Raw genomic sequence first — 13,369 nt, forward strand, 5'->3', positions numbered from 1 at the left:
TCTTTGTCTATCCTTGTCTCGGTCATCCGTATCTTTGTCTACCGTATCTTTTTCTCCCTTTATTCACCCTTCAAGTTTTCAGTCAGTTTCAATGTCTTTCCAGTGCCACGGTACCGCCGGTATGTGCATAAGAGCATTAAAATTCTGCTATTTTTCACATTTGGGGGCGTGCAGCATTCGAATTCGAATCAACAGTTTTCTGATTGCCAGCTCGGCGCTCAACCAACTGAGTCATGCAGACACTGAGCGGTACAACAACAACAAATTAAACTGCTGCATGGGGGCACTGATATGGCGGTTGATTGGCCTCAACTGTAGGGCCATTTATTCGGTCCATTCTATTTATAAAATTGTGGCTCAAGCCTCGCTTTGCAATCTGCAAGGACAGTGGATTACTCCCCCCTGTATTGTGTTTAGTGATTTTTTTTGTAAACACATATTTTTCAGCAAAAGAAATCTATTCAAGATTGACGTATAATGGTTGATACTAAATATTGGATAAACGTATAATAACATAACAATCGAAAAGTAAAAAGTGTATCCTCATTCAAGAGAGACCTCGAGACCAAGGTGCCATGTTTACATCCGGGCATTGTTGCTGTGGACAACCAATTTGACGCTTCCGTAGCGCGTCGGACAGCGTTTACACACAAAACAGAATTTTTGTGATTTTGCAGCCACCCTAATTCGCCAACATGGTAAGAATCTTATACTAGAGAATTCATTTTGCTAAAATGAATATGGATTTGTGATTATGATAATATCTGTATCAATCTTGGTAGTTTTCAGTTTGCAAATGAAAGCGAACGTGAACGATTTGAACAAACTATGACTGAAATTTTGAGTTTTAAAAGTGAAGCGATTAGATACACCCAAAAGACTCACGACCGCGTGTAAAAGTTTTTCTCTTTGTTTTTCTATTAATATGAAACTTTGCCATCGATCGATTTGCTGGTTAGTGTTACTTGAATTATAATATATAACGAAAACAATATCTCATCATCATTATTGTTACCTGTTGGAAGAGATTGATAGTAATGATGGACAGTAGTAGTAGTAGTAGTAGTAGTATAGGGACTGGCAGTCATCTGCCTAGACCTCTCGGTCTTTTTATGTCCCCATCGAATCTTCATCTTCATTTCTTCCATTTTATTTTATTTATTTATTTTCTTCTTTTGTTTGTTGTTGGGCGGGGTACGCAAGTACACTTCTGCAAGAAACTTTGTTTTATTCATCATAGTCGAAAAAAAATTTTCTTTTAAGATGGTGTTGGTATCAAAGAGAATTTTAAATGTGTTAGTATTTTGTGCAAGTTTAACTTCGGTTGGTAGTGCATTCCATGTTTGTGCAATTCGGTTAGCCAGTGAATTTTTTCTAATGTTGGTGTTGCAGTGTTCTAAACAAATTTTCTTTACTGAGTTCCTTGTACTATCATTGCCCGACATTCAAAGATATGTCTTGCATTTACATCATTTATGTTATTTAATATCTTATAAGGTTCAATCACATCTCCTCTTACTCTTCTACCTTTTAGTTTTAGTGAATGTAGATTTAAGTATGTAAGTCTTTGTTGATAACTCATATTCTTGCATTCTTTTAATAATTCCGTTGCTCTTCTTTGGACCCTTTCTGTTGCTTTAGATTGTCTCTTAAGGTATGGGTGCCACACAATATTACCATATTCTACATGCGATCTAACTAATGCTTTATATAAGTTGAGAAATATATCTTTATCTAAGTAATTGAAGGCTCTCTTAATTACACCAATCATTTGATTGGCTTTATTTATAATATTATCAATATGTGTATCAAAGGATAGTTTATTGTCAAACATTATTCCTAGGTCTTTCTCACTATGGCATTTCTCAATATTCTGTGTCGTGTTTTCTATTTTCATATGGTAATTGTTATTTGGATTTTTTTCCCTATGTGCATTACTTTACACTTTGAAACATTAAAATAAAGGTTCCATTTGTCAGACCATTCTTGTAGTGTATATAAATCAGTTTGTAATGTGAGATTGTTGTGTGCATCACCATAAATTTTAGTGTCATCTGCAAAAATTTTACACATACTTTGTATACAATCAGGAAGGTCGTTTATATATATTGTGAAAAGTACTGGTCCAAGAATACTGCCCTGTGGAATACCACTGATTACGTTTGCACAAGTTGACTTTTCTTCTCCTATCTTAACTAATTGTGTTCTACCTGTTAAGAAGTTTCTTGTCCAGTTCAGTAAGTTACCAGTAATACCATACGAGGCTAATTTTAATAACAGTCTTTCGTGTGGGACAGAATCGAATGCTTTTTTGAAGTCTAAATAAATTATGTCAGTAGATTTACCGCTATCTGTCATTTTAGTCAGATCTTCGATTACTTCTAATAGTTGCGTTATGCATGATCTATTCTGTGTAAAGCCATGCTGACATTCTACATAAAGGTTATTTATTTTTATATGCGAAATCATTGCATCTCTAATAAAAGATTCTAAAATCTTACACACTATACATGTCAGGCTCACTAGTCTATAATTACCTGGTTCTTGTTTTGACCCTTTCTTGTAAATAGCTGTTACCTCAGCCATCTCCCAGTCGTTTGGTATTGAAGCACTTTCAAGTGACTTATGCTCAATGGAATAGCCAACTCTTTGCTCAACTCTTTAGGAGCCTTGAAGGTATTTGGTCTGGTCCTTGTGCTTTATATGGGTTTAAAGCTTTTAATCTATTTTCCACTGCCATAGGGGTGACCCTTAGATCACATACATTAATATGGAGGATCATATTATAGTGTAGATGGTAGTATATAAGTAAAACTGATTGGTGTGATAGCAGAATGGTTACAGCTGTGGACTTTTGATCCGATGGACTTGGTCTCTGAAGAATCTATTAGGTAAAGGGTGGAGATTTTGGTTAACTCCTAGTAGCCAACAGTTGCACCAGTCACAGCTGACCTTTCAGCTGTGCATGTTGACTGTATAGAAGCATGATCAACTAGTTTTGTATGCACTAGAGTACAAACAAGCAGTTCTAATGTAAACATGAAGTGTATAATGCTGTACATAGGTATTACTCAAAGAAATTCCATGATTAGTGTCACAACAAACTTTATTTCAGTGAAACGGTTTCCATGTTCTTAGATATGCATAAACTGCAAGCAAAGGAAACTAACTTTTTGGTATTTCTAGCTGTGTCCACACATCTTAGTTTGGATTCAAAAAGAACAAAAATGGTTGATTTCTATCTATTTCCTGCATTTTCCTCCATCAGTATGACAGGGAAGCTTGGTGGGGGCTGTAAATTCCCTTGGGTTGAATGGGTTAAGAGGTGAAGGGTGGTGAATTTTTTGTTTTTTGTTTTGTACAATGACTTTTTTTTTTTTTTTTTTACATTCCCTCCATGTTGATTGAGACTTAAGTTAGTCGGCAGATGTGCTTATGTGTATATGTACATATGTTCATGTCAAACACATACTCATGGAGAGTGGGGCAGGCGGGTGATTTGTTTAACATAGTGTTTGAACTTTTTGTTATGTCCAGTATTTCTTCTTCTTTTTTTTCTTTTTTTTTAATAAAGAAGAGAAAAAAACAACAACAACAACAAAAAATGGTCCGCTCCTCAGTTAAGATTATAGAGTTGATTTTAAACTCTTTTTCATGCAGATATTTGCTTTGCACCTGTCCAAGTAAACAGTTGTTTGTCATTCTTTTGTGCAGCCACCCAAAAAGAAGAAGAGTGGAAAGAAGGGTGGTAAAAAGGGCAAGAAGTCAGCAAAGGCACCCACAATCATCGATGGCATTTCCACTGAAGAAATGTCCAAAGAGCAGGTAGGCCTATGTTGCTCCAATCTGTCATTGTTTTTTTGTTTTTTTTCACATTTCATGTAGAATACAAACTTCCCAACCATTAAAACATACTGTATCACAAGCATAATGAAACACACATGAATGTGTACACACACACACACACACACACACACACACACACACACACACACACACACACACACACACACACACACACACACACACACACAGATATCCATGCACACATACACACATGTACATATGCACACACACACACATATGAGTGATATGAGTGCACATGTACACAGATGTATGCACACACACACACACACACACGCACACACACACACACACACATATATAGCACCACCAAAAATGACAATAACACATGCACAAACAGACACACAGACACAGACACACACACACACACACACACACACACACAAACTCACTCACTCACTGTCTCTCTCTCTCTCTCTCTCTCTCTCTCTCTCTCTCACACACACACACACACACACACACACACACACACACACACACACACATTTCAAGTGTTATTTTGTGTCAGTTCTAAAGCTCGTTTAAGATTGGTCTTTTTTTTTCTTTCAATACAGAAGGATATTACAGTAACAGAAGGCTCACCAGTCTATACTCTAATATACAGACTTCGACTGGTTGCTATAAAAACAAAATGTACTTCTACTTCAGTGCATATCATCTATGAATGTCAGCAGTTGAAAACATTTTTATTTCTTTCATTTACAAAATCTGCAGTTACATCTGCTTCCAGTGAAAACGTTTTATTTTATAATCAACTTGTGTTTGAAATAGTTAAGAGACTAATTAAAAGCCCCTTGGCTTTTTGTTGTAATTTTACTGGTTGACTAGTTAGTCTGTTTTATTTTGTTTATATTCTTTCTTTAATTTAATTGAAGAGAGAGGGACAGAGAAAGTAGTGATGATTTCAGGCAGGCATGGGGTGGGGTAGGGTTTTTGTCTAAAATAACAAATGAACACACACTCACACACATACACACACACGCACACTTCATATGTGGATGTATTCATCTGGAAGGACTATAATGTGCAGATTTATGAATATACATAAATGTATGCTCACACACAGACACACACCTATACCTACAGATATGCTTGCTTTCATACATGTTCATTCAAAGAAAAACAACAACAACAAACAAAAAACAAACAAACAAAAAAAAAAAAAAAAAACAACCCCAAAACAAAGTCAATATTTGTTATGGTTAAAACAAAGATTACTTGAATGAGAAAAGAAATCAAACAAAAGTTAAATTATTTATGATTATTAGTCTAAACACACTGTGCCTCATCTGTGCAAGCTGGATATAGCTGGCATATTTATGCTAAGCTTATCCACAGCAAACAAGCAGTGCTGCTATAACACCAATAAACTGTTATCATGTAAATGTTATTTAAAAAAAAAAAAAGAAAAAGAAAAAAAAGAAAACCAAACAGCAACAACAACAACAAAACCACACCTTTAAATCTTTAACTCTTTCACCACCTACTTTGTGTGTGAAGAACACTCCCCAGCACCAAATATTTTAGAAACGATGCTCTCAGTCACAGGCTTCGGTTCATGTGAAAAAAACAAAACATGGTGGACTTGTGCACTTCAAACACAGTCAGGGGACAAACGTTAGTCATTGTTTTATTGGTGGGAAACTGCCTGCAGCTGTTGAGCTTTGTTACAGTGTGAGAAATGGTCTTGTCAACATGACACCTTGATGTTGACAAAGGTCACCTATGGTGGTGCACTGTATAGTCAACAAAAGTCGCCTATGTTTCAGTTTCAGTTTCAGTTTCTCAATTAGGCATCACTGCATTCGGACAAATCCATAATTATATGCTATACCACATCTGCTTGGCAGATGCCTGACAGCAGCATAACCCGATGTGCTTGTCAGGTCTTGAGTGCATGCTTATAAATTTATGTACCTATTAGAGTGGATTTCTTTTTACATAATTTTGGCCGAGGACAACACTCTGGACAACACTCTGGCTGCCATGGGTTCTTTTTTCAGTGCGCCAAGTGCGCACTGCACATGGGACCTCAGTTTATCATCTCATCCGAAAGACTATAGATGCTCAGTCTGATTTTTCATACAAACTTGGAAGAAAGGGCGAGAATGGGATTCAAATCCACACCCTCAAGGACTCTCTGTATTGGCAGCTGAGCATCTTGAACATGGCAGTGAAAGAGTTAAACAGTAACCCCCCCCCCCCACCCCCCTCCCCAAATGTTTCTGCCAACAGCTGGAGGAGCATATCTCCAGGCTGCGAGAGGAGCTGGACCGGGAGCGGGAGGAGAGGAACTACTTCCAGCTGGAGCGCGACAAGGTCAACACCTTCTGGGAGATCACCAAGCGACAGCTGGAGGAGAAGAAAGCCGAGCTGCGCAACAAGGACCGTGAGATGGAGGATGCTGAGGAGAGGCATCAGATAGAGATCAAAGTAAGATGCTGAACTTTGATCGCTGTTTTTTATTTTTTAAAAAAAAAAGAAAATTAATGTCTGCTGAATGTGGTGCTTGCAGAAATCATGCAGTAATGAGCTGGACGTCCAAGTAGATAACAAAAGATCGAGCCACACTTTGGCTTTGGGCCATATGATATTTCAAAAAGTTATGTCAGATGTGATAAATGTTTTTGATGATCACCATTGAAGTTGAAAGGAAGTTCATTTATGTGTTTCAGATTATTGCCTCAGGGTTTGTTTTTTTGAGTCTCAGTTTACTCTAAAAAAACCTGATCAAATGAGATTTGTGTACCATCTTTAGCAAACTGGAATAAAAAACCCCACTCAACTGAGTGCAAGGGAGTATGATAATTCATAGTCACACTGTGTTATTGCCCTCCACAGGTGTACAAGCAGAAGGTGAAGCATTTGCTGTATGAGCATCAGAACAACATTGCGGAGCTGAAGGCGGAGAGCTCAGTGGCTCTGAAGCTGGCCCAGGACAACCACAGCAACAAGGAGATGGACCTCAGGAAGGACAAACGGGCCCTCAAGGTGGAGCTCAAGGAACAGGAGCTGTCCCATGAAGATGTCATCAAGAACCTCAAGAAGGTACGTTGCACATAGAAGGTTAATGTTTTTAGTTTTATTTGCTTTCTTGGTTGTTGTAATTTTCATTTGAGAGATTTTTTATTTAAATGACTGTTGCATTAAGAATTTTAGTGAGGTAGGATATGATTCAGGTAAACAGCTGTCGTATAAAGATGTTATTGAAAACCTCAGGAAGGCGGGACAGGGACAGGAAGGTCTTTTTTTGTTACTGGGTCAAAATTTCCATGAATGTGTGATTGATAGTTAAGTCCAAATATTTAAACAGGTAGAAGCACATACATAGTTATGTTAAAACTTGCATGTTGACAGACTTGTGCATTCGCTGAAGCTATTTCCATATGCACTTGTTTACTTTTATATGCATACAGTCATCATATGTGTGTGTGTGTGTGTGTGTGTGTGTGAGAGAGAGAGTGTGTGTGATGTGTGTGTGTGATGTGTGTATGTGTGTATTTGTAGTTTCCTTGTTTGATTTTGAGAGAGATATGGTGACAGATGGCATCATGGGAAGGTGTGATTTTCATTATAAAATATCTCCACTTAAAAAAATAATCTGTTTCCAGAGCCATGATGAGCAAATCACACAGCTTCGCCAAGACTTCGAGAGGCAAGCCCGTGAGATTGAAGGCAAGTATGAGAAGAAGATGCGCACCTTGAGAGACGAGCTGGACCTGAGGCGCAAGACTGAAATCCATGAGATCGAGGAACGCAAGAACGGGCAGATCAACACGCTGATGAAGAACCATGAGAAGGCTTTCAGTGACATCAAAAACTACTACAATGATATCACTCTGAACAATCTGGCTCTCATCAACACGCTAAAGGTAAGGAGGGCTGGTGTGGGTTTTTGTGGGTGATGTTGGTTTTATTGTTTTCTTCTTTGTGTCTGCTTTGATCTCTTGTTGATTACTCAGTTTCACAACAAAATTAAAACAGACATTGCATGTTTAAAAAAAAAAAAAAAAAAAAATCACCTTAATTTCCTTGCACAGAGATAAAGTGAACCTGCGTCAGTAATTCGCTAGATGTATATTTATAAGATTGTCTTTCTTGAAGGTTTTCATATTACACTTTCACACTTTTGTGTAAACGTACAGCACTCATTTCCTGTTTACAGTTGTTGAGCATCTGTTTAAAACTATGTTTATATGTTTGTATGTATGTGTGCCTTATTTTTTGAGTGGGAGTCTGTGTCTGTGTGCATGCATGTGTGTAGAGACGGAAAGAAGGAAAGAAAAAACAAACCTTTTTTGTTTAAGGAGGGAAGTGGATTAAGCATGCATATGCTTTTTACATCCAGCCCTCAGGGCAAAGTGAAAATGAAGTGAAAGTATTCACAAAAATAACATGGAATAATTGTAGTACAGATACAGTATTCAGACATACTCAGATAAATTGAATGCGTAACCATGTACATGTGCACAGTGACAATGCTTACAAGCATGCATGATGAACAGGCACATGCATACGAAAAATGTAATGCAGTTTATAAACATACCTATAGATATGGACATGCATTCAAATCGTACACATTTTTACTTGAGTTTGAACAGCGAGAAAGAAAGAGAGAGAGAGAGAGAGAAGACACAGCTGTGGGAGCAAATTATTTTCACAATGCTGTTGCACTGTTCCCTTCCTTGTGCCCCAGGAACAAGTGGAGGAGATGAAGAAGAAAGAGGAGAGGATGGAGAAGAAGATGGCAGAGCTGATCGCGGAGAACAAGCGCCTGACGGAGCCCCTGCAGAAAGCGCGGGAGGAGGTGGAGGAGCTGCGCAGACAGCTGGCCAACTACGAGAAGGACAAGGAGACGCTCAGGGTCTGTTATGCTGTCCGGCAGCGTCTTTGTTTGTTTCAGTATTTTGGAGGAGGGTTTGTGTGACGTTTTTTTGTCTCTCTTTTTGTCTCTCTGTTTTTCTTTTTTTCACATAGGGCTTGTTTGGTTTATTTCATTTGATTTTTTTTGCACCTGTGTGTGTGTGTGTGTGTGTGTGTGTGTGTGTGTGTGTGAGAGAGAGAGAGAGAGAGAGAGAGAGGCACACAGAGAGACACAGAGAGAGAGATAGAAGAAATTGAAAATGCTTCTTAGTTCATTTATCAGTGCAGTTTTTTTTTTTTTTTTTTTTTTTTTGGTTGAGCGTAATTTTATGATTTAGTTATTACATTTCAGTGATGATTTGCTGTATATGACATTTTTATGTGATGATCTATTTCATTCTGCAGATGACCAAAGCAAGATTAAAAATCATGGAAGATGACTTCAAAGCACTCAAATGGGAACATGAAGTTTTGGAACAGAGATTCCACAAGGTGAGTTTTTTTTTTTTCAAACATCGTTTTCTTTTTTTCATCTGTACTTGAATTTGTACACTAATAAAGTGTACAGACTTCAATGAAAAGCAGCATGAATGTATTTGCACCATGTGATGAGGCTGTTATTAAAGTTTTAATTAAATTCATACTTTTGTTTACACCTACTTTATTATTTATTTTAGGCCTTCTTTGCTTGCTTTCTCACTATACACCTCTTTAAAATACTCAACACACACACACACACACACACACACATCAGCAGCAGCAAGAACATGAACAATAACAACCACATTTTGTTTTTTTGCCCTGGTTTGAAAAAAAAAATCGTTTGATAGTACTTTAATATGTTGGATGTTTTGTCAGTACAATCAGCACTGATTGCTCACCCTCCAAACTGTTCTTCACGGTGTATTCTGTGGTTTCCAGACGCAGGAGGAGAGAGACGACTTGTACCGCAAGTTTGTCAAGGCCATCCACGAGGTGCAACAGAAGAGCAGCTTCAAGAACTTGCTGCTGGAGAAGAAGTTGTCTGCCCTTGCCGACACACTGGAGAAGAAGGAAGCACAGCTCAACGAAGTGCTCTCTGCCTCCAACCTTGATCCCACCGCCCTCACCGTCGTCACAAGAAAGCTGGAGGTGGGGATGGAGTGTGTGGCTGTGTTCACTGCTTGTTTGGATGTCCTCTGTTGTATTAAGGGGGGCCAAGGGGCAGTGTGTATGTGGTAGAGGCGTGGTTGTGAATATCTAAATGATCTGGCCTAAGGAGTGCCCAAAATGTTGTGTGAATGGAGCAGACCGTTTTGGTTCATGACAATCAAATGTGTACAAAAAAAAAAAAAAAAAAAAAAAAAAAAGAAGAAGAAAAGTCAAGATTTTAATTACAAGTTTGTGTTTTTTTTGTTTTGTTTGTTTTTTTAATGTCTTGAAAATACCTGTGGTTAACAACATGCTTTAATGCAGTTTGGGAGCTACAGCAACTGGAAATTAAAAAGAAAAGTTTTGTTGTTTAGTATGTTGTGGTTATTTATAAAAATCCCTCCTTAGAAAAAGGAAAAAAAAAAGGATGTGTAATTGCTCACATGAAACATATACAGGTGAATGGATATGACCTAAATTTGACATCACAGTATCCCAGAAATGTTTTTCCAAGTTGGTTTGTGCATACTTTCTTTAAAAAAAAAAAAGGTAAAAAAAAAGAGAAAAATAAGATCAAATGCTTGACTACCAAAGAGCTGTCACCATGGAATTGAGAGAGGAAAAGAACAGTTTCAGTGTCATTGTCAGAGACAGTGATGTGGTATTACAGGCAGTGGTGCTACTGCTTTGTGATGCCTGGTGTGAGAGAATGCGTTGTGTTTTTAATGTATTTCTTTTAAACCAGTATAAGTACTGTGTGTTGAGACAAAATATGGGGAGAGACACTGTGGTGATGAAAGAAGCATTGTAGTGGTAGTAGTCATCAATTTAATGTCCTTCCATATTAAGTGAAAACAGATGACGGAAGAAGCAATGTGTCATTGTTGATGTGTGTATGTGTGTGTGTTTGCAATGGTGGGAGTGGTGAATGGGGTGTGGGGGGTGGGTGGGTTCTCATTTGGTTCTGATTTCATTGTTGTTGTTGTGGCAGCAGAAGTTTTAGTTCACTTTTGTCACTTACAGGATGTGCTTGATTCCAAGAACAGCGCTATCAAAGATCTGCAGTACGAGTTGGCCCGTGTGTGCAAGGTCAGTGTGTGTGTGTGTGTGTGTGTGTGTGTGTGTGTGTGTGTGTGTGTGTTTCTGTCTTTTATCATCTTTTCAATTGTGTGTTTTTTGATGGAAAATGTTTGTGAGGTTCAGTCTAGAATTATGCATGCATATGACTGACTGGTGTGAAAGCGCTTTGATTCATCTCTGCACAAGATTCATCGCTATATAAATGCTAATTATTATTATTATTATTATTATTATTCTGTGTGTGAGAGAAGTGCAAGTTGGAATAGTTTCTGGGTGTAGGAAATCTTATTTGCATACAAGTGAATACATGTGTGTGTGTGTGTGTGTGTGTGTGTGTGTGCACACATGATTTTATGACACTGAAATATTTAGACAAAAATGTTAAGTTTTATTTTATTTTTTTCCATTGCATTATCTAAGATTTAAAAACAACAACAAAGAACAGACAATGGTTTGAATGATAAAAATTCTTAAAGCTGAACACAAAATATTCTGTGATGAGCATTAGCTGTTGTTGACTGTTTGGTTACACTGTTACTTATGTCTACGTATTTCTGTTTCAAGGCTCACAACGACCTACTGCGAACATACGAGTCCAAACTGCGTCAGTTTGGCATCCCAACAGAGGAGCTTGGGTTCAAACCTCTGGAGAGCACTGTTGGTGGTCAGACCCTTGGGCATGGACCAGCTGGCTTAGTGTCGGCACCATCCTAACTTACATGGACCTTGTCATCTTTTTTTCTTTTTTTTTTTCTTTCTGCAGTCAATGGGCAGTTGATGAAAATCTTTCCTGACATGGACATCCTATTTCATGTGACTCCTCAGTATTGTCATGACTACACATATGAAATTTTGTTTATTCATTAATTTATTTATATGTTTTAGTTTTGACAACAGGAACAAAGCCAGGTACTTATGGCATTACTGCACTTAAACAGTAAGATATACACTGTTTTTCATGCACTGTTCGGGCTCGGATTTTTAACTTCGGAAAGAAAATGCAGAAAGAAAGAGTGAGGTTAGTAAAGTTACAAGGAGGTAAGGAATCTTCCGCTTCTTTGTTTATCACTCATGTCTTCTACATTATCAGACAACAGTTTGAAACAAAGAAACAAAGAGGGTAAAATGCTGTTTTACTTTCCAGGCCCACTCAGTGATTGCAATAGGTTTGTTTGGCTGATTAACTCACATAAGACTGACTCGAGATTTAATGTAAAAAACAAAACACAACAAATTTTACACAGTTAGTATTTGTACACAGGAACCTTCAACAAAACATAACATGTGATAGTTTTGTTTATTTCATATCTGTATTTTTAAAACTAATACTTTACTTTAAATTATATACTTTGTTAAATTTTGTCATGTGAAATAAAATGTCTGTGATATTGCACATGTTTGTACATAATTGTATTCTGTTTCATATACCTATAGTATGAATCCTTTTGATGTTGGGAAAAAAAAGAAAAAGAAAAAAGAAGAAAAAAAAGAGATGAAAAAGAGACATGTATCATTGTGTCTGGAATTTTGTTTTAATAAGTAGGGTGACATAGCCACTGTCATGTGTTGTCTCATGATATTGTTCCTGTTTTGAAGGGTATTTAGGTTTGTTAAGGGTTCCGGTGTACCATAATTGTTTAGCATCATGGTGGTTGTTGATTTCAAATTTTTGGAGTGGCAAATAACTGTCACATCCACTTTTGAGGGAAGATCACAATTTTTCTTCATGGCAATTAGTGTGAAAAAGAGGAAGAAAAAAAGAAGAAAAGATTAGAAGACAAGAGAAGGAAATAAAGGAAATACTGAATTTGGGAATTAGGGAATAAGGAAGAAAAGGAATGAAGAAAAGGAAGAAAAAAATTAAAAGGTTGAAAGTGCCTATTTTTTAAAATGTCTTATGTGTGGATATGTACTGATTGTAATTTGTGAATATTGTCTGAACATGTTTTATGAATGTTTATTTGTGTTGAATGAGTGATTTGTGAGTTGTTGCTGTCATTATGGCTGCAGGGTTTATTTTCCTTTTCTTCATTTTGTCTGCCTGTCTGTCTATCAACTGATTTTGTTTGTTAGTTTATGTATTTAACACTTAACATATTCACATAAAGTATATGTGCCTGGATGAAAAAAACATACACATGCTAATGATTTCATTGCTTTCACTGTTTTAGCTGGCTATCAGAACAATTGTACACAAAATTGCAGCTTGCCATCATGTTAAAAACCCCCCCAAAAAAACAACCAACCAAACAAACAAAAAAACGGTCTGCCGAGATGATCAGGCTGGAAAAAAATGACTGTAACTCAAAAGTTATTAATCCCACTCCTAGAAATGAAAGAGAAAGCAAATACATCCCACAAAGGAAGAAGATAATAAATGGTAGCATGTTTTTCATATTGAAAATGAACTTCTGTCCCTTGGAACTCTTGC

General features: G+C 37.2%; 1 protein-coding gene across 1 annotated transcript; it reads left to right on the forward strand.

Moving 5' to 3' along the window:
* Positions 1–539: 539 nt before the first annotated feature.
* LOC143300440 (dynein regulatory complex subunit 4-like) lies at positions 540–12,896 on the forward strand. Its single transcript, XM_076614100.1, has 10 exons — positions 540–698; positions 3,715–3,825; positions 6,100–6,297; positions 6,706–6,912; positions 7,476–7,736; positions 8,561–8,728; positions 9,133–9,219; positions 9,649–9,858; positions 10,882–10,947; positions 11,503–12,896. Exons 1-10 carry the CDS (start codon positions 696–698, stop codon positions 11,650–11,652), a joined length of 1,461 nt encoding a protein of 486 aa, XP_076470215.1. The 5' UTR covers positions 540–695; the 3' UTR covers positions 11,653–12,896.
* The last annotated feature ends 473 nt before the right edge of the window (positions 12,897–13,369 follow it).

Source organism: Babylonia areolata, chromosome 26, assembly GCF_041734735.1.
Source record: "Babylonia areolata isolate BAREFJ2019XMU chromosome 26, ASM4173473v1, whole genome shotgun sequence".
NCBI classification, from domain to species: Eukaryota; Metazoa; Mollusca; class Gastropoda; order Neogastropoda; family Buccinidae; genus Babylonia; species Babylonia areolata.

Coding starts and splice junctions, on each gene's coding strand:
- LOC143300440 (XM_076614100.1), top strand. Junction 6,298..6,705: donor GGCATCAGATAGAGATCAAA/GTAAGATGCTGA, acceptor TGCCCTCCACAG/GTGTACAAGCAGAAGGTGAA. Junction 9,220..9,648: donor TGGAACAGAGATTCCACAAG/GTGAGTTTTTTT, acceptor TGTGGTTTCCAG/ACGCAGGAGGAGAGAGACGA.